Source organism: Parasteatoda tepidariorum, chromosome 6 (assembly GCF_982258835.1).
Source record: "Parasteatoda tepidariorum strain Cologne lab strain chromosome 6, Ptep-v5.0, whole genome shotgun sequence".
In the NCBI taxonomy this organism is placed as follows: Eukaryota; Metazoa; Arthropoda; class Arachnida; order Araneae; family Theridiidae; genus Parasteatoda; species Parasteatoda tepidariorum.
In genome coordinates, this window is record NC_141760.1 from 84,724,891 (window position 1) to 84,743,868 (window position 18,978).

At 28.0% G+C, this 18,978-nt stretch overlaps 1 protein-coding gene across 3 annotated transcripts in view; it reads left to right on the top strand.

Moving 5' to 3' along the window:
• LOC107443874 (uncharacterized) overlaps nt 1-18,978 on the top strand; it is a 329,039-nt gene that overhangs the window by 131,624 nt on the left and 178,437 nt on the right. For all 3 annotated transcript variants that reach the window (XM_087166130.1, XM_087166132.1, XM_087166131.1), the window contains exon 4: nt 23-289. In XM_087166130.1, coding sequence (XP_087022256.1) covers nt 23-289 — 267 coding nt within the window. The remainder of the gene's footprint in view (nt 1-22; nt 290-18,978) is intronic.

Genomic DNA, 18,978 nt, shown 5'->3' on the forward strand with positions numbered 1-18,978 from the left:
ATTTTATTTTTCCTTCCTGCAGGCAAACCTTGTCACAGACAGTGGGCCTTTGATCGAATACCCGGAGTTCAGCTATTCGGATATGATGATAAACCCCTCACTGCAATAGAATCCAGGGACATATGTCTGGAGAAATGCAGTGTGGAAGACAGTTTTGTATGTCGGTCAGCCAGATATGACCGACTAAATAAAACTTGTATTCTCAGCAGGCATGACCGAAGGACAGCACCTGAAGCCTTTCGTAGGTCACTGCATCAAGTTGAGTACCTGGAAAATCAATGCATTACAGGTGAGTTACTGTTATGCATTTCTTGCTTAATTTTTTCATTTAAATTCCATCAAAATAATGCATATTTTAAGAAAAAATTTACTAAAATTTGTAAAATATTGTTTCAACAGGTCGCTTATATGTACGTCTTCCTTAAGACTAACTTTTAACTCCTGAAACTAGTTAAAATTTATAGGGCTTTTGAAGGTAACTTGATCATGTACAGAAATAACAGTGATAGAACAAGAACATGTACAGAACTAACAGTGAAACTTTTGTAGAATCTACACACTTTTAATTCTCGATAAAAAATTTTAGTGATTGCATATTATATACAGATCTTATGGGCTGAATCTCTATTAAGTTTTACGAAATAATTTAGTGTACTTATTTCACCATCAAATTCCGTATGTTATAAGTATCTATAATTTATACTATACTTGCGATTTCATATCAACGATTTTTTATTTTTACTGCGATTTAACAACATAATTGAAAAAGTATTAAGCTTTTTGTTTCTCAGCTAGTTTTATGTTGGAACATCTTTCATGCAAATATCGATTGATTTAAGTTTGGTTTCATAAGTTTAGATATTCTATTGCAGTTTTAGTATTGAAACTATCAATATAACTCCATAATTGAAGAGCTAGGGTCAATATAGTTCTTAAGCCACTCTCTTACTAAAGGTTTTCCTTAGTATTGTTCCTTGATAGATACTTGAAACACAATATTCAGAGACATTTTTCTTACCTACCGAAAATTCGCAATGTTTTTTACTAAAAACACTCTTATGAAGGCTACAACTGATCAATTTGAAAATGTGGCTTAATATTGTTATTGCACAAAGCCCTTAAATCATATCACGTTTTCACGATAAATTAGTCCCCTTGAGTAAAAGCAGAAATAATCTGAAGCTGTAATAGTTGAGCACTACTCAACAATAAGGTTTGAATAGTATAAAACTTTACCAATATGCACTTTTTAAACTCCACTGTATCTAATCTGGTTTAAAACTAGTATTGAAAATGTGGGGGAATTCAACTTCAATATATTTTGAAGCTGAAGAAATCAATGAACTGAGCATTGGAGGAATTACAGAGTAAAAATTTAAAAACCTTTAACATTAATAACATTTAACATAACATAAGTAAAATTATACTGATGTAAATAGATTGGTTTATATATGTTACATACAATGAGAGAGATACTGGTATTATCTGCAAGGCTTTGAGGAGTTCAGGAACACTTTTAAATAGGTCAATTATTACCCACTTTATAATAAAAATTATTATTTACCTAAGAATTTCATACTATGTAAAAGCTCTATAAGCAAATAATAAAATATGAGAATCACGAAGAATGGAACAGACGACTAAGGAAAAATAAAATTTTTTATTGAGTTATTTATTCTTCAGTAACTCAATTTTTTCTTTAATCACCTAATTTTGTTATTGATAATGTATGTTTGTGTGCAACATCACTGTAGAGAATACTAATGGCTCTTTATTTTGAAAAAAAGCATCAGTTTAAACGTGCAAGAGTGTATCAGGCAATAGACTTGTTAAAAAAAATCACCTAAGTAGAGAATACCGGTCAATGTTCTGCACATCTCTACTAGATTATTAACTCGGGTGCATCAAGTTCCTGTTTCGGCCATAAAATATTTTTAAGTAACATTAATTCATTATAATCATACTATCTAAAATTGTTAAATAATTGCATTTCCTCTTTGAAAGTTTAAGAGTTTATTTGAGAGTTAAGTCCCCTTTGAGGAAATGTTTAATCTCTTTCTGATTCATTTATTTTTGAAAACAATTTCATATTTCCTACCTTGTTAACAACATATGCATAGAACCATGTTATTAATTAAAATCTGAACGGCGAGTTTTCTGATTACTTTTAACTAAATATCAAAAAAAAAAATCTCACATGATAACAATCAATTAATTCTACTCGTGAATAAAGTCAGATAAGCACACTTTGCGGCTAATGCAAGCTAAGAAAAAAAAGTAGTTTTAACCACCGAAATCAAAAATTAATGAAAGTTAAGGGAAACAAAATCAATAAAACTCTGAGAAAATAAATTTTCTCTTGTTATAAAGAGAGAAAAAAATTAAAATATCGTGGGGGATATCTTAACAATTAATTTAAATCCATCATATAGTTTAAGTAAAGAGAATCGGAGAAAAAAAGAAATCAAATAACAGTTCATTAAAACCCTTTCCTTAACAGCCTTTTCGTAAGATAAACTTCAGAATCTTGAGATCATAAAATAAACAGAGATTATTCTCAGTTGTGCACAACTGCAATTAAGGGGGAAGCAATTACTTTTTCGTGGTTTTAATTTCCTCGTAGAAGGGATATCAAGCCAAATAGCTTGAAGCTACGACTGACCAAATGCAGATCTGGAGTTGTGGATTTGAGGGAAAAGATAGCTATTACACGCCAATGGGGAAAAGTTGGAGAAATTTTTAGGGATTTTTTTCATTTCTTCGGTTCAAAGAAAGGGAATAATTAGCTCTTTGAACTCAGTTTTTGATTGCACGTACTTAGTAAATATTCTTTAGTTCGAATTATACCCAATAATTAGGAACTTTCAACAATGAAATGAAATATTAATCAAGGCTTAGGGCAGTGTAAAGAGACGTGATACTTTGTTTTTTTTAATCATTCAATGTTTTCTCTCAGGAATTCATTCCATTTTTTAATTAAATTTCATTCGCGAAAGTTTTGTAAAGAAAAATTGAATTGTAATGAAGGAAGAATTGGAAAGAATAAGGTTTTTAATCATCAATTTTATTTGTTTTAATTTATGTTTCTTTAAAATATGGATCTAGAGATTAATATTTTCTACTTATAATAAAGTTTCCGAAATTTATTGGCTTATTTTACAGAAGTTTGTTTTAATTATCTGTAAAACAATTAATTAACCCCTTTCTTAAATGTTTTGTTAAAAAATGTATATTGCTCTTCTGATTAAATTAAGCAAGCTATTTTTTTTAAAAATATAATTAAAATAGGAAAGAGTTTTACCGTTTTCAATTAGGGAAAATATTTTTCTTTTAATGAATTTTTCCAAATATCTATAAAAAGCCTTTAGATGTATATGCAGCAAAATTAATTACGTTTTTTTCGTGTTTATAGTAATTTGAATTATAAAAGAATTTAAGTTCGCGAAATACGGCTTTTAAATTCCAATTTCCTGTTGAAAATTGGTTTTCTCAGAAATAGAATTTCATTGAATGAAAAGTTTACTGAGAACTATATTGATTCAGGCGTAGAATTGAAACATAGCAATAGAAAATACTAATTTTTCAGGCAATTTTCTTGCTTGGTAAATTTTAAAACAATTTGTTACTGAAATGAATTTCATAAAAGTTTTGTGTTTCATATGTTACAAAGATGAAAGGCTTTTATAATGAAATATTTTTTTCCAGTTCCAAGTTAAATTATGCTTATCATTAAAAGTAATTCTTGATGATTTCAAGCATACAGATCTTTTAAAAAATACTGAAAGTAATCTTTTGAGAGGAAATTGAAATTGATTTAAAACGACGTGAACATTTAGTAAGACAATTAGTAAAATGTATTAAAAACTGATGTGAAAAAATAAATGATAAGGATGGCAAAGTAAAGGTAACGACACACCACGAAGTTCGATAAAGATACAAATAAAGACTAATAATATTAAATTGACAGTTAAAGTAGAAAAAAACTATCCACTTTTAAATTAAATGGTTTTTCTTACATTATAAACTAAAAGAAACTTGTAATGTTCTTCTTTATTAGCGTAGAAATTATTCTAATAATATTGTGTAAAATATAATGGCATTTTTTACTTGTTATTGGAATAAAAATTTAATCCACTCTTTAATTTAATTGATAGCTATTATTTTTTAAATTAATAAGTTTAATATTTTTGTGAACTTTGTTTTTTTTATTCATGGTGTTTATTATTGAAGACTATTATTATTTTGGTTTTTATTATTTAAATTTGTTATACGTTTTAGGTGATGTTAAAAAATATACATTTATCGACTATGCAAGTTCATGTACTTTATTTAAAGAAATTGAATTTTTTTACCGAATTCAGCAAAAAGGTCATAAATTTTTACTTATCAATGGCTTTTAAAGCAAAGAAAGTTTTGCAAGTTCGTCTATAGAAATTTGACAAAATATCCATGAAATGTTAATGCGTATTCGCATATTTCCCATAAAGAAAGGCAGCTTTTCAACCAAGTTCAAGAAACATATGTTCAGAAAAAAGAATAAATTCAATAAGTTCAGTATAAATAACATATATAATGTATTGCTATGTTTATTCACATATTTAATGTAGCAAAATCTCAGTTTGCTACTAAGCCCAGTCAAAATACATTCAGCAGAAACGTTATGAATAAAATTAAATATTTATCATATAGAATTAAAAATTTATTAAGTAAAATACAAATAGGTCAGCACAAAAATTTAAAATCCTTCATAAATTGACTATTTGCATTTTATGTAACGAAAATCTTTACTTAGTTTAGGAAAAATAATATTTTAGAAGAAAAATTATAAAATTACTTCACGAATTGTCTATGTTCATTCACATATTTTAAATTGTTTCGAAGTTTATCGAAAGATTTGTAAATATTTATCGATCAATGACTTCTGAAGCATTAAAAAATCTTTCATCAAAAAATTATTCTCCCATAAACCTTAATATGCAAAGTTTTGAAGTCAAGCATTTCTAATTATCTCCATAGACATTTACATATTTTTCGTACAGGCACGAAAAATAGAACTAGGATGTAAATTCTATCTCTTTCAAGGCCTTGGGAATTTAAAAGAAAAACGGGTTAACTAAGTACCCTTGATTGGCTGATTTCACATTCTCTTGGGTGATTTATTCGAGATAATTGCGCCAACATTTTTACATCGAGGATAGTTAAAGTACAGAGGCTAACACAGATCAAAGATCAAACTACACCACGTGGAGGCGGAGTTGGCTGGATATTAATGTCTCTAAAGATTACTTCTCCAACAAAATATCTTTCGGAAAAAAATAATATCGTTGATCTAATCATTTTAAGTACGGTTGCTGACTGCGGTGAAAAATTCTCGTAAAATAAATCTACATGTGAGTTGTAAGCTGTTATTGTTTTTAATGAGTACTTATTTAAGGTTCATTAGAGTAATTAAGAAAGTTTGATTATGATTTAAATACTCGTTGCTGAATGTATTGTTGATAATTTTTATGAGCAAATATTTTTTTAAGTTGAAATAAACAGATTTGGTTTTACAAATGTAATAACGTATTTAAAACAATATGTTCAGCAAATGAGGATTTGTTAAAGGTTCATTAGAGTAATTAAGGAAGATTGATATGATTTAAATACCTAAATACTTGCTGTTGAAGATATTGTTAATACTTATAAAACAGCTAAGATTTTAGTACAGTTAGAACAAATAGATATGATTTTAGAAATGTAATAATTTGTTTAAACCAATATCTTTAGCTAACAAGGATTTACTTATAGTTTATTAGAGTAATTAAGGAAATTTGATGCGATTTAAATACTCGGTTCTGTTGATTTTCTTATTATTTTTAAAGTAGTTAGGATACTTTTAATTGCAATATATATGCTTTTCCATATGAAATAACGTTTTTATATCAATATGTTTAGCAAATGAATATTTATTTGAAGTTATTTTTGAGTAATTAAGGTATTTTTTTATGATTTAAGTAGTTAAATACACGATGTTGAAGGAACACTTGATATTTTCAAAGCAGCTAGAATTTTTATGTAGTTAGAATAAATAAATATGATTTTAATTAAGTTTTTTTAATATTTTTGAATTGATGTTTCGCGTATGTATGTAACTAATCAATTTTTTAAAATGATCAAGTTCTAGCGCAAACATAACAGAAACTTTGAAATGAATTTATTAATAAATATACAGTCCCTGGAGAAATGATTTGATGCACTATGAGATTCTATGTAAAATCTTATTTATCAGCTATATTGTTTTTAATCGCTTTCACTAGTTTGCGTTCGTGTATCAATTGGTTAAATTAGACAATCAATAATATAAATTCAACTGTTGAATAAATTAAACGATATATTATGTAAATATAGCATTAGCACATTATAATAATTAGACCCATTGTAGTTTTTTAATGCTTGCATGTTTTGCACGAGTTTATATGCAATACTTTTATATTTAAATATACATGCAATGGGATTGTATTCATGAAATATTTTTATACACTTCCTACTTGCATTTATTTTTAACATATTGCATTACTATGTTAACCAATTGATATACGAACGTAGACAAAGGCAAACCGTTTTCACTCGCGTAAAAATAATAAAGCTTTTTTTTTCCTCAGATATTATGTGTTTCAGCTAGCTAATTTTTGTATGCAGTACGTTTAGTAATATTGATAGCCTTGATTGATAGTATAAATTTGATTTATATTATTGATTTTATTGATAGTAAGAACAGTTTTTTCATGTAACTGTCTATACCATCAATAACTAATTTAACTTGTTCAATTTTTATAAATATATTTATTTAAGACAAATGTGTGCTAAAAAATATTACTCTAAAAGCTAAATTGCAATTATCTGCAAATAGTCTTGTGATTAATAAGAAAAAATGCAGTTTTTAATTATATATTACAAATATTTCTAAGAAAAATAATTATGAAAAATATTGACTTATAAAAGAAGAAGACTATAAGAAAAACAATAAGACTTATTATTGATTGTAAGAAAACGTCAAGCGGCAACGCTCAAATTTAAAAAAAATCTATCACATGAAAAAAAATCTGTTCTAGTAATTCAATGAATTTAAATCTTAATAAATTTAAATTATTAAGCCATACTCTTTATTTTTCGTAAATTTTTTTTTACAATATGTACATTATACTCAAGTATATACCAATATATATTTGACAAGCTATTTCTGTTTAGTAAAGCATTAAAAGCTTTGGAGCTTTTAAAGCAATTCAAAGCTCCGAAATAAAATCTACTAGCATCTGAAATAACAACTTAAATATGTGTTAGCATTTCAAATAGCATTTCTTTGATATATTTAACATTTTTCTAGTTTAATGCGTGATAAAACCTATATATTGCCTGTTTAATATTTTCCCCTATTTATTGTTGATAAATTACGAAAAAATTTAAAAATTCCCTTAACTCTCCTGTAAATATTCCCTTTAATCTAACTGTTTTAGTACAAATATAATTATTCATCATAAAAGTAAAAATATTTTTTGAGAGAGTACTTTATTATTTCTCAAATAAATATGAGAAGTAATGATTTCACTACGCTATAAATTTAAAACTTGGTAATTTGAACATGTGCCTGCAAAATATTTGAAAAATAAATTTGAGTTTTATAATTATTCGCTTTTCCTAAGGTGAATTTAGGCAAGGCACTTAAAAAGCGTAAAATAAAAAATTTATTCAAAAAATGAGCACAAAACTCATTGAATTCGTAAATTCCATTTCTTGCTTACACATTAGCATTTATCCAGTTCAAAACGCATTTAAGTCCATTAATAAATACGAAAAAAAAAACTTACTGTAATAAAACATATCACGTATGGCGGGAGTGATATTTTCACCCATTTTGTGGTTGTTAATTGCGAACAAGCATAAAATGAACACTTTTAACTGTGTCATAAAAGTTGCTAATATTCCTCTTTAATCCGGAAACACTATTCCCAAAAGTAATTCATACAAGTGTTGAAACTTGTAAATTTCACTGTAAAGGTGTATTAACTGCGAAATGCGAACTTCGATTATATTTTTTAATGATTCCATAATTATTAAAAGGGGAAGAAGACATAAATGTTCTGCAATAATTACCCAGGGAAAGTAATTTTTTAGCCCTTTCCTAAGCCTTATTAGAATGAACTAAGTTGAGGAGAAAAATATCCATTTTTACACGATATCTACATTAAAAATTAATCATTAATGGATTCTATAGTTTTGCTGCTTCATTTAGTTCGGTAATTAAACTAACAGTCAATTTCCTCTTCTTTTTGGTTTATTATTATTTTATTTATTTTTTTATTGCTCTCAATTTTTCATTTTCTTCGGCTTGCGGGTATTTGGAATTTTGATTGAGAAATACACTCTGTGTTCGTAAAAGAGTTACCCAGTAAACTGAAGAGTAAAAAAAAAACGAGTCTTAAGCCGATTACACTTGAAAATTAGAGTTGGAAGTTTTTTTCTTTTATAATTGAGGTAGAGAAAAAAATATTTTACACATCGCTAAACAATTTGCTTCTCAAAATTGGAAGGTGGATATATTAAAATGAGCATTAATAAAACATCAAAAGTAATTTTCTCAGTTCCTCAAAAAAATATTTTAAGACTTAAGAGAAGATATAATAAAAATGTAAATGTAGTTTTATTTGTTTATATTTTAATTCTTTCCCATTTAGTATTGTCCTGTATTAATGCACATAGTTGGAGCTTCATTAAAAAATTTGCGTGCCAAAAGTTTAAATTATGAAGTATATGTGACCAAAGTTTTTTTTAATGAAAAAAATGGTTTTATTAGCATGCATTCACTAAATCTAGCACCGTTAAAGATTAATTTAAAATTTTTAATTAAAAGAGGGAAATTAGTTTATTTAATCATTTCTCTAGCACAGTTCTAGTTTATATAATATAGCATGTATCGTTTAAGTATTGTTCATTGAATTATTTTTTAATTTATTGTGTGGATTAAGTAATTAACTGAGTTTATAATGATTTAAAAAATGAATCAAAAGTGAAGATACTTGTTATTTAAAGTTCTTTTTATTTTTGAAAACTAAAATATAATTATCTCATCTTTTTTTCTGTTTTTAATTATTTTAGTTTTAAGGAAAACAATCACCAGAAAGATAATTTACTTTTTTTTTTGATAAAATGGAAATATAAAAAATATGAGAATATAAATATTTTTTTTTTAAAAAAAAGAAGTTTATAAGTTGAAACTTTACAAAATAAAAGGAGAAAAATGTTTAATTACATTTTCACTTCGATTTTCTTTTAAGTTTCCACATTGAATAAGCAAGAAATATAAATAAGGAAAATTTAGTAAATATTATTTTTTTAAATATTATTCTATCACTGGTATAGTTGCTTTTGTTATTAAAAATGCAAAATTTACTTGGAAATGTTGTAACAATTTTGAAATTTAATTTAAATAAGTAAATGTTATCTTCTCTTAGAAGTATGCGCCAATTTGACAAATTCTTGAGTTTGTCAGACTCAAAACTTAAAAATATTCTTTTTCAGTTCCTGCCATACTATAATTATCTAAAATATAGATATTATTTGTCATAAGTGTTCAAAACTTATAAATCAAAAAGAAAACTGAAAAAATAGGTTTTTACAATGCTGTTTTTATATTTTCTAGGATTACGATTACTCTAACAATAGATATACATTTCTCTACAATTACCTAGTGTTTTTTTTTGTCAAATTTCTTTTCAAATTATATTTATACGTAAAAATGTACTTAACTCAAACATAGAAACTTAACAATTGTGGATTGATGTTTTTTCTGTGTATATCATAATCGTAGTTAGAAGTAGCAAATATGTAAATGCTCGTGCATTATCAGAACAATGAATTAAAATTTATTCAAAACTTTCCGCAAATTAATACGCTTCAAACTAAATTCTTTAAACTTTCATCCACTCTGATCTTAAATTGTTAGTGCGACTGTGATTTGTTTTTAGTTTCACTTTTTATCAAAGTTACTACGCAGAAAACTATTTTCTTTTCAATTTTAAATAATATAAAGGTAAACCTATTAAACATTTTGCGATGTTAAATTAGATTATTAAAAAATATATGAACGTTTTTAAGAAGCAAAAATTGAGTCATCAGAACAATGAATTAAAATTTATTCAAAACTTTCCTCAAATTAATACGCTTTAAACTATATTCTTTACACTTTCATCCACTCTGATCTTCAATAGTTAGTGCGACTGTGATTTGTTTTTAGTTTCACTATTTATCAAAGTTACTACGACGAGAACTATTTTCTTTTCAATTTTAAATAATATAAAGGTAAACCTATTAAACATTTTATGATGATAAATTAGATTATTAAAAAATATATGAACATTTTTAAGAAATAAAAATTGATTCAAGTGTTGGAAGCATTCAAGAGATGAATGTTCGTACACCATCAGAACAATGAATTAAAATTTATTCAAAACATTCCTCAAATTAATAAGCTTCAAATTATAATCTTAAACTTTCATCCACTCTGATCTTCAACTGCTAGTGAGACTGTGATTTGTTTTTAGTTTCACTATTTATCAAAGTTACTACGCAGAGAACTATTTTCTTTTCAATTTTAAATAATATTAAGGTAAACCTATTAAAAATTTTATGATGATAAATTAGATTATTAAAAAATATATGAACATTTTTACGAAATAAAAATTGATTCAAGTGTTGGAAGCATTCAAGAGATGAATGTTCGAACACCATCAGAACAATGAATTAAAATTTATTCAAAACATTCCTCAAATTAATAAGCTTCAAATTATAATCTTAAACTTTCATCCACTCTGATCTTCAACTGCTAGTGAGACTGTGATTTGTTTTTAGTTTCACTATTTATCAAAGTTACTACGCAGAGAACTATTTTCTTTTCAATTTTAAATAATATTAAGGTAAACCTATTAAACATTTTATGATGATAAATTAGATTATTAAAAAATATGTGAGCATTTTTAAGAAGCAAAAATTGATTCAAGTGTTAGAAGCATTCAATAGATGAATGCTCGTGCATCATCAGAGCAATGAATTAAAATTTATTCAAATATATGTGCAGGCCTAATGAACATTTGAAGATGATAAATTAGAATATTAAACTAAATAGGAACATTTTGAATGAAATAAAGATTTAATAATTAATACCAGTGTTAGAAGCATCCAATACATGGTAACTCACGCACCATCCGAACATTGAATTAAAATTTATTCAAAACTTTCCTCACTTTAATGCACTTCATTCAAACTAAGTTCTTGTAGAAAACGACAGAACACCGATTGATAAATGACGCAATATCATCCTAAATTCCCATAAATTACCTTTACGAACACCCACTCTTTTCTAGCCTCTGCTAAAGCAGTCAGCCAGATTCAATAATTTCATGAGAAATTGGTTAGGGGGATAAAAATTATGCATCTTCCCTTTTCTCGCTTTAGTTCAGGGACTTAATAAGAAAAATCCCCATTTTCTCATCTCACCAGTGAGAAGAGCCACTGGAAATTTAAGATGGGAAAAAAAAGGTGATATCGAATATTGAAATATTACCTCCAGTAAAATCTCATCTTGGGCGACAGTCTTGCCTATAAATCTCATCTAAGACTCATAAAATGAATAGAGTTAGAGAGAGGAGGACCATTTACCTTTTTTTCCCTCAACGCAAAGTACCTCTACCTATTTTGGAAAGTTCCTTGTTTAAATTATTTTTGCGTATATATATATTTTTTGTCACTCTGCATTGAGAATAATTTATGCATGAAAAACAGGGGGGGGGGCACTAAAAAGTAATCTTTTGTAACTACTGCTTGGATGATTTATTTTGAAGTTTTGAATTTAGTTGAAGTTGTTCATAAGAAATCCCTGTGTGTTTTCATTATTTAAGTTCCAATCAATTTTCTTGAAAATGTTTTTAACTATTAAATAAAGTGTCTCCGAAATTATGTATTTTTTGAAGGTAATAAATGGGTAGCATAAAAGTTATTAAAAAGTCATATTTACAATGGCTTAACATTCATTATGAAATTTTAAATTAAGTTTATAAACATCAGATGCTTAGTCTGATGATTGCTGAAGAAATGTGCTTAATGTTAAGTCATTACCCGTGTTAATAAAAACTGGCTCATTGCGAAAATAATTATGGAAAACTGGAAATCGTTTCGAAAATTACGGCCATCATTTTCAATTTACTAAACATAAAAGTACTTTAAAAGTGTGAGAAAATTATAAAATAAAAAGAATAAGGAAAATCATTTTACATATTTTTACTGTATTTACGCACAAATTCCCGTTTACGGCCTGCAGAATACTAAGATGTTCGAAGTTATGACCAGTCTATTGCAGAAACACTATGAAGGGATGCATACGAGATACTTCTGGTATTACGCGATTAAAAATTTCATTCGCTTCAAAAATATACAAATTTGAAATAGCGACCAGCATGCTTCAAAAACAGGCACCCATTTTCTAGACGTGAATGAGAAGAAACAAAAGTGATTTGAATTAAAAACTACATTTGTTTCTCACCACCTCTCCATAGTCGCATCTACTCTAGTATCAATTTAAAAATCCTATGTCAGGTCATTTTTAGCATATAACAAAGAAAATTCCACATAATTCGCATGCCACACAGTCTACATAATGGTCCTGAATTAATAAAATAAATTATGTTATTCTTAAAATGTTCGATGTTGAGGCCTTACCTTTTGTTAGGACTCTTCATATTCATTAGTATTCAAGATTTAAGAGAATTCTCGAATTTGGTCGATTGAACTAGTCCTTTTATTTGCTCTTTTTCCAAAACTATTGAACTGACTTAATCTTTTTTTTGGTATGGACATAAGTTGATATGATGTAAAGAAAATGAAATAAAAAAAGAAATACTATTAAATTGATGAAATACAAGCGTATATTTATACAGAGAATTCATTTATGTCAAAGGGTATGAAACAGTGATTACCAAGTTAAATAAAAACTAAATAAATTAATAACAGGGCTGATTGTGATCCGGAAAAAATCTGGATTTCTGGAATTTTCGCTAACAGTCATTCAGAAGTTTCCGGAGATCGAAGGCCCAGACGTTTCAAAAAATCATTGATCACAGAAATTTCCGGAAATCAAATTTTCAAAGGTGGAACTTAAAAACACAGTTTATTTTATTTGTTTGTAAGGGAGAGCCAGAGAGATACTTTATAAGCTTATATTCATGATTAATATTCATTTTTTATCAGTAAATAGTTGTTATAATCATAAACTCCAGAAAGAAAGACATATTTGTATATTTTAATTACTTCTCCAGGTCATCATAGGTATGTGTAAAATTTTAAATAAACTAAGAAATATTGAGAAAAAGGAAAAAAAAACTTGTTTAAATTTTTTTCGAATTTTTAAATTTAAACTGTTTTTTTTTCTTCCTTTTTTTTCAACTCAAGAAATTTTCCGGAATGTAGACTTGGGCTAATAGGAAGTATAGTATTTTTCTTACGAATATACAGGTTCTTCATGGTGCTTTAACTATGCTTTTTTCAGTGAAATGGAATGGCGTGCAAATATCCAAAATACAAACAATCCTCCGCTGCCTTAGTGGTTAATTTCTTGAACGTTTAGGGTAGATAGTGAGCTCTTTCGACCTATATGAAAGTATGAATCTTATAAACCAACCCGCTGACTGCCACAAATTTAAACTAAGAAATATTTAGAATCTACCACATTTAGTGACCTTTTATTTATTAGTCTTTAAATTCAAGATTAGCCTCTAGGCTCAAGGTATCTCTTATGTTAGCTATTAAGTTCAAGGGATGCTTTAGGTTTATGATGTAGTACTGTCCTATAATGAATTTCACATAAAACCTATGAGAAGTTTTTAATTGAAGCATATTTCTGAAGCACATAATTTTTGAGAGACACTTTAACGTATCATTTCGCTGATTGATTTACATAAATTCTGTGCCACGCATTTATTTCAGAACGATCTTAATTCTTTACTGAGTTTTTTCAAAACGTAACGTACATCAGCATGCTGGACGATACGTAAGATTACTAAATCTCTTTTTTTTAATTTGAAATAGTGAGATGCACTTACCACACATTGATCCACCTAAATGTTTTTATACGTACACAGGTTCTGCCCAACCTTCGCAAAAAATGAAAGCTGTTTTGCGAAATGGAGAACTGCGCTTGCCCTTGATTACGCTCAAGGGCAAGTTAGTGGCTACTTGAAAATATTTTTTTTCTGTCTGTTTCTGTCACCCAGACTTATAACCAAATCAAATTACAGAGGAATTCCTTACGAATTCTTTGAATATTTCTTTCATTTGCATACGTATTATAATCATAAATACATACCTTATACATATTAAATTTAAAGCCTCAATTTAGATTATTCTAACATTACATTCGAAAATTCTAACATTACATCCAAAAATAGCTTAATCTAAAGTAAAATACGGTTACAAGTTAAAGAAATGTACTTTACATGAGATTTGGAAATATTTCCAGCAAAATTATTATTTTTTTAAATTTATTTTTTCAAACTAATGCATTAAATATACATGTTTTAGACATTTTTACCGACTTTTCAGACTAGTTTGCTCGAAAGTGAACTAGAATTACTTTGAAGGTAACGCAAAACTCTTGCATAAATGCAGGAATCAACATTTTTGCAAGGAAATTCAGTCATATAAAAATTAATGTAAAATCTTTGTTTATACGCGTCTAGACATTCATCATAAATAAAATTTACCTACATGTAACTTTTGAATGTTTCAATCTAAATTATTAAATCATATTCAGAATTTTAGAGTACATGATTCTTTTCTACTTTGCTTAATATTCTGGCAAGATCAGCTTCCTGGTGCAGTTATCGCATCTTCAACGACTTGTTTTCTTATTTAAAATACATTAAAACATTTTCTTGTTTTTCAAAAACATAATTCATTAGTATTTTTTTACCCACATCAGCATCTTCCTTGAAAGAATTGCGACTTAAAAATGAAAATTGGAAGTTTTTGTATTAATCGTACGAATGAATAATACTATTGTCATCAACTTTTTGTGTTTGCTCACAATCGTTACTGTTAATATTCTTGCGTCTTAACTGCCTCGTATGTGTCCATAGGACATTCTTGGAATTTGTCTTCATTTCTCTTAAATTGTCTTCATTTCTCTTAAATTGTCTTCATTTCTCTTAATATAATTTTGACGGTCCTCGATGAGAAGGTACCGAATATTCGGAAAGTACGAGGAAATCCCATTGTACCATAGAATTGTTTATTGGAGCTAGTTAATCCCATCAAAATCACGTTAAATCCTTCAAAAATATCAGTCTTCTCTTTTTTTAAAATAAGGGGATTTGTTGGATTGCAAAATCATCTTTACATTTATAACCCCAAAGTTAAAATGAACGAATATTATTATCATTGATATTACCTCTCGCAGGGTAGAATAGTAGTCAGGAATTTCCTAATATTATTGTTTTTAGTTTCTTTTATCCGGTTTATTTGTCAATTGTGTCATGATTGTACATCAAGGAAAGAAAAGCAACGCATATTTTTTCCCGATGGAGTATGGAAAACAGCAGTTATTTAGCTGGTGGGAGGAAGATAGTGAAGTTCAGCTATACACTCAAGCATTGCAACTGTTTTGTTGGACAAGAAATGAGGAAATAAAAACAAATTTTGACAGTTAGTAGACATTAACGAATCCCGGTGGCTGAGTGGTAGCGCTTCGCGCTCTGCTCCTGCACCCCAGAGCCCAAGGTCAAGAAAACTGAGATGGGCACAATAGGCTTTGGCCCTCTATGGGCTGTCACGCCACTGAGTTTAGTTTTTTTAGTTTAGTAGACATTAACAAACGCTTAAAACTTCGCTACTGAAAAGAAGGGTGGATCCTAATTAACACAAAAGGAATTCTATTTATCAATTACATAATGTTAAGTTAGATCAAGCGTAGAATCTCCCACGTTAAAATTTTAGAACCCAAAATGTAAGGTCAAAGACGTAGTATCTAATAAAATAAAATAAATAAATAACTGAAAAGGAGCATCTTAGTTTTTATTCTCGTTTCCATTCGATCTTTGTTTTTATTTTAAAAAGTCATCATGGTTTTGATCCTTATCATCATTCGATCTTTGTTTTTATCCTGGAAAATAAACTTGGTTCTGATCCACATCATTATTCGATCTCTGTCTTATATCCTGAAAAATCATCCTGGTTCTGATCCACATCCTCATTCGATCTATATCTTAAATCCTGAAAACTCATCCTGGTTCAGATCCACATCCTCATTCGATCTTAGCCATATATCCTGCAAAGTCATCCTAGTTTCCGGAGGACATACTGACCTCTCATAAAAACTAGCATTAATGAGATGATTTTACATTTGAAGTTTCATATTTACTAAGTCTACTTTTGTATGCTCGTTTCCAGGCACCTCTAATATAAAGTCTGTTGCAACTGAAAACAACGCCTAACATCTTTTATAGATTTATAACATAAAGATTTCAATGAAATGGCGTGTTTTACCTGGATTTAAAGCTCTATTATATCCGAAACGCATCCAACCTTCTTTAAAATCTTAGAAATTCCGTTTTCCTGGGGGAAAAGAGTTTTGGAACAGTTTTGGTCTGGTTATTCTGTAGAAACAGTATTCTACTAAAGATTACCCAAGCTATACTCAAAGAGTTAAAACTTGATATTATAACAGGTTTTTCGGAACATCTCAACTACATAAAGTTGTTACTGGTTTATTAAAATAAAAATCTAAAATCTAGACAAAACTACTTGTAAAAAGCAAACTACATTTCCAAAGATTTCCTCGTTTTTCATGTATTTATTCCTGAGGGAATAAAATGGTAGTTGCGCAACCTTAAGTAAATAAAAATTCGAACTTTTCCACCTTAAGGTTACGACAAAATAAACAGGAGCCTTTCATGCGTATGTCTTGTTGAGAAATTTCGGAAACTTTTATATTTATATATATCATCATAAAAAAGTTCAGTTTTTATTTAAAAGCTTTAGAATACACCCATACTGATAAAGAAAATAAAAAATGAGATTTTTGAAAAAGTTGTCATAAAAACATGAGATACGATTCTGGAAATAGAACATAAATAAAAGTAGCTCAGATATTTCTTCTTTTTTGAAATGATATCAAATTTTCGAGATCTCCGGCGGTCTAACTGGTACTCCAGATTTGAGACGAAATTCCATTATCTACTCTCTAGGCTGCCGTAATATTTACTTAAAGTATTTTTACTTTCAATTTTGTTTTATTTATTGGAGGTATATATGTGCTTTTGAATAAAGTGAAGTTTATAAGATTTTTTTTCTGAAGAAAAGATTCCAGTTGGATGCTTGTAGAACACACAATATTTTGCTTGTTGCAATTTTACCCATCAGCAAATGCTAGTAAACATCTTTAAGAGATTTTTAACATTATCTTGTTACAATTTGACTTATTTTTCTCTTTTTTTACTATACGTATATTGTTGTCATTGCCAAAAAAGTAGTACCTAATGGTAAGATAACTGTTGTTGCGGTCAGAGAAATACATATTTACAGAAAAATTTTTGTCTACAATTTAATTAGAAATAAATATCTTAAATAGATTAATAAGTATTTTTTTAAAGCAACTAAAAAATGAGTAGTAAATAATTACTGGTATTTGAACAGCACAATTATATAGCGATTCCGCTCTGAATTGCACTCCTTTAAAATGATTATAATTTTCAGAGATGTCAAGTAGTAAGTAGGATCGGTACTTACAACTCTAAATGAAGTTATGTACTTATACCTAATCATGTCATTTAAATCAAATCAAATTTAATTGGATACATGTAAGCCAAGCCACGCGAGTGTGTCGAACCTGATTGGCTTCTGAATCGACAAGTGCCGCGATTTACCTACGACGGCGTCACTAGTTGGTGCTCCATTATTTAAATATAAATTAAAATAGTTAAATAATATGCCAAAAGAAAATCAATGTTAAAAAATTCAAATGCTTATTTTTTTACTCGTTGCTTTTTAAATATTTCCTGCCATTTTAAAACCTTTCAGAGGGATAAGTAATAATTTAAGTTAAATCAGAAAATGACTCCAATTTACAAAAGCAAAAAAGAGATAATAAAGTAAATTAACTATTAAAACTTTAAATCAAAATGGTTTAATAATAATTGTTGCTTAAAAAATTAAGTTTTTATAATAATTAATGTTTTGGAAACCGTAATTTGTGGAGTATCGTCCATTACCTTCTAATATCGCAGAGAAAAGAAACGATTTACCAACAACATTTGGAATTAAGGCTAATTGATTAATTCTTTGACCATGTAATAAGTGCCTTCATTACAAAGTTGCACATTTTATTTACTTTTTGAAGTAAATAAAGTAAATAAATGTCAGAAAAATATACACATGATGCTATTTTTCTGATGCTATTTATCCCCGAACTTATATAGCTTCTGTAAATAACGTTCACAATCTTTACTGTTTTTTATATTTCAAATCTGTACGCAGATTAACAATGCCAACTTTTAATGGTTACAATGTTTTTAATTTATTTTATTTATTTTTTTAAGTTTTTTAATCTTGTGATGGAGCTACTAAAATTGTTTTTTAACAAAAGTCTGGGTTTAATTCTTAATGGATGTACTTACATATTACTGGTACAAACACCGTAATATGTTACCACGTTTTTTTAGATTGAGAAGCATTACCTTGTAGCAATCAACCGGAGTCAATGCAGAGCTCCCTAGTCTCAACCGTTGCATGACCTATTCGAATTTGAGGACGGGAACATTCCGTGAGAGAGTATTCTGAGTGAGAAAAGATACGATTAGACGCCCAGCCTTTTTTTTAGCACGAGAATCGAACCCTGGCCCAATCCGTAGTACGTAATGAAGTTACTTTCCACGCTGTTAGCAGATATCTAAAAAA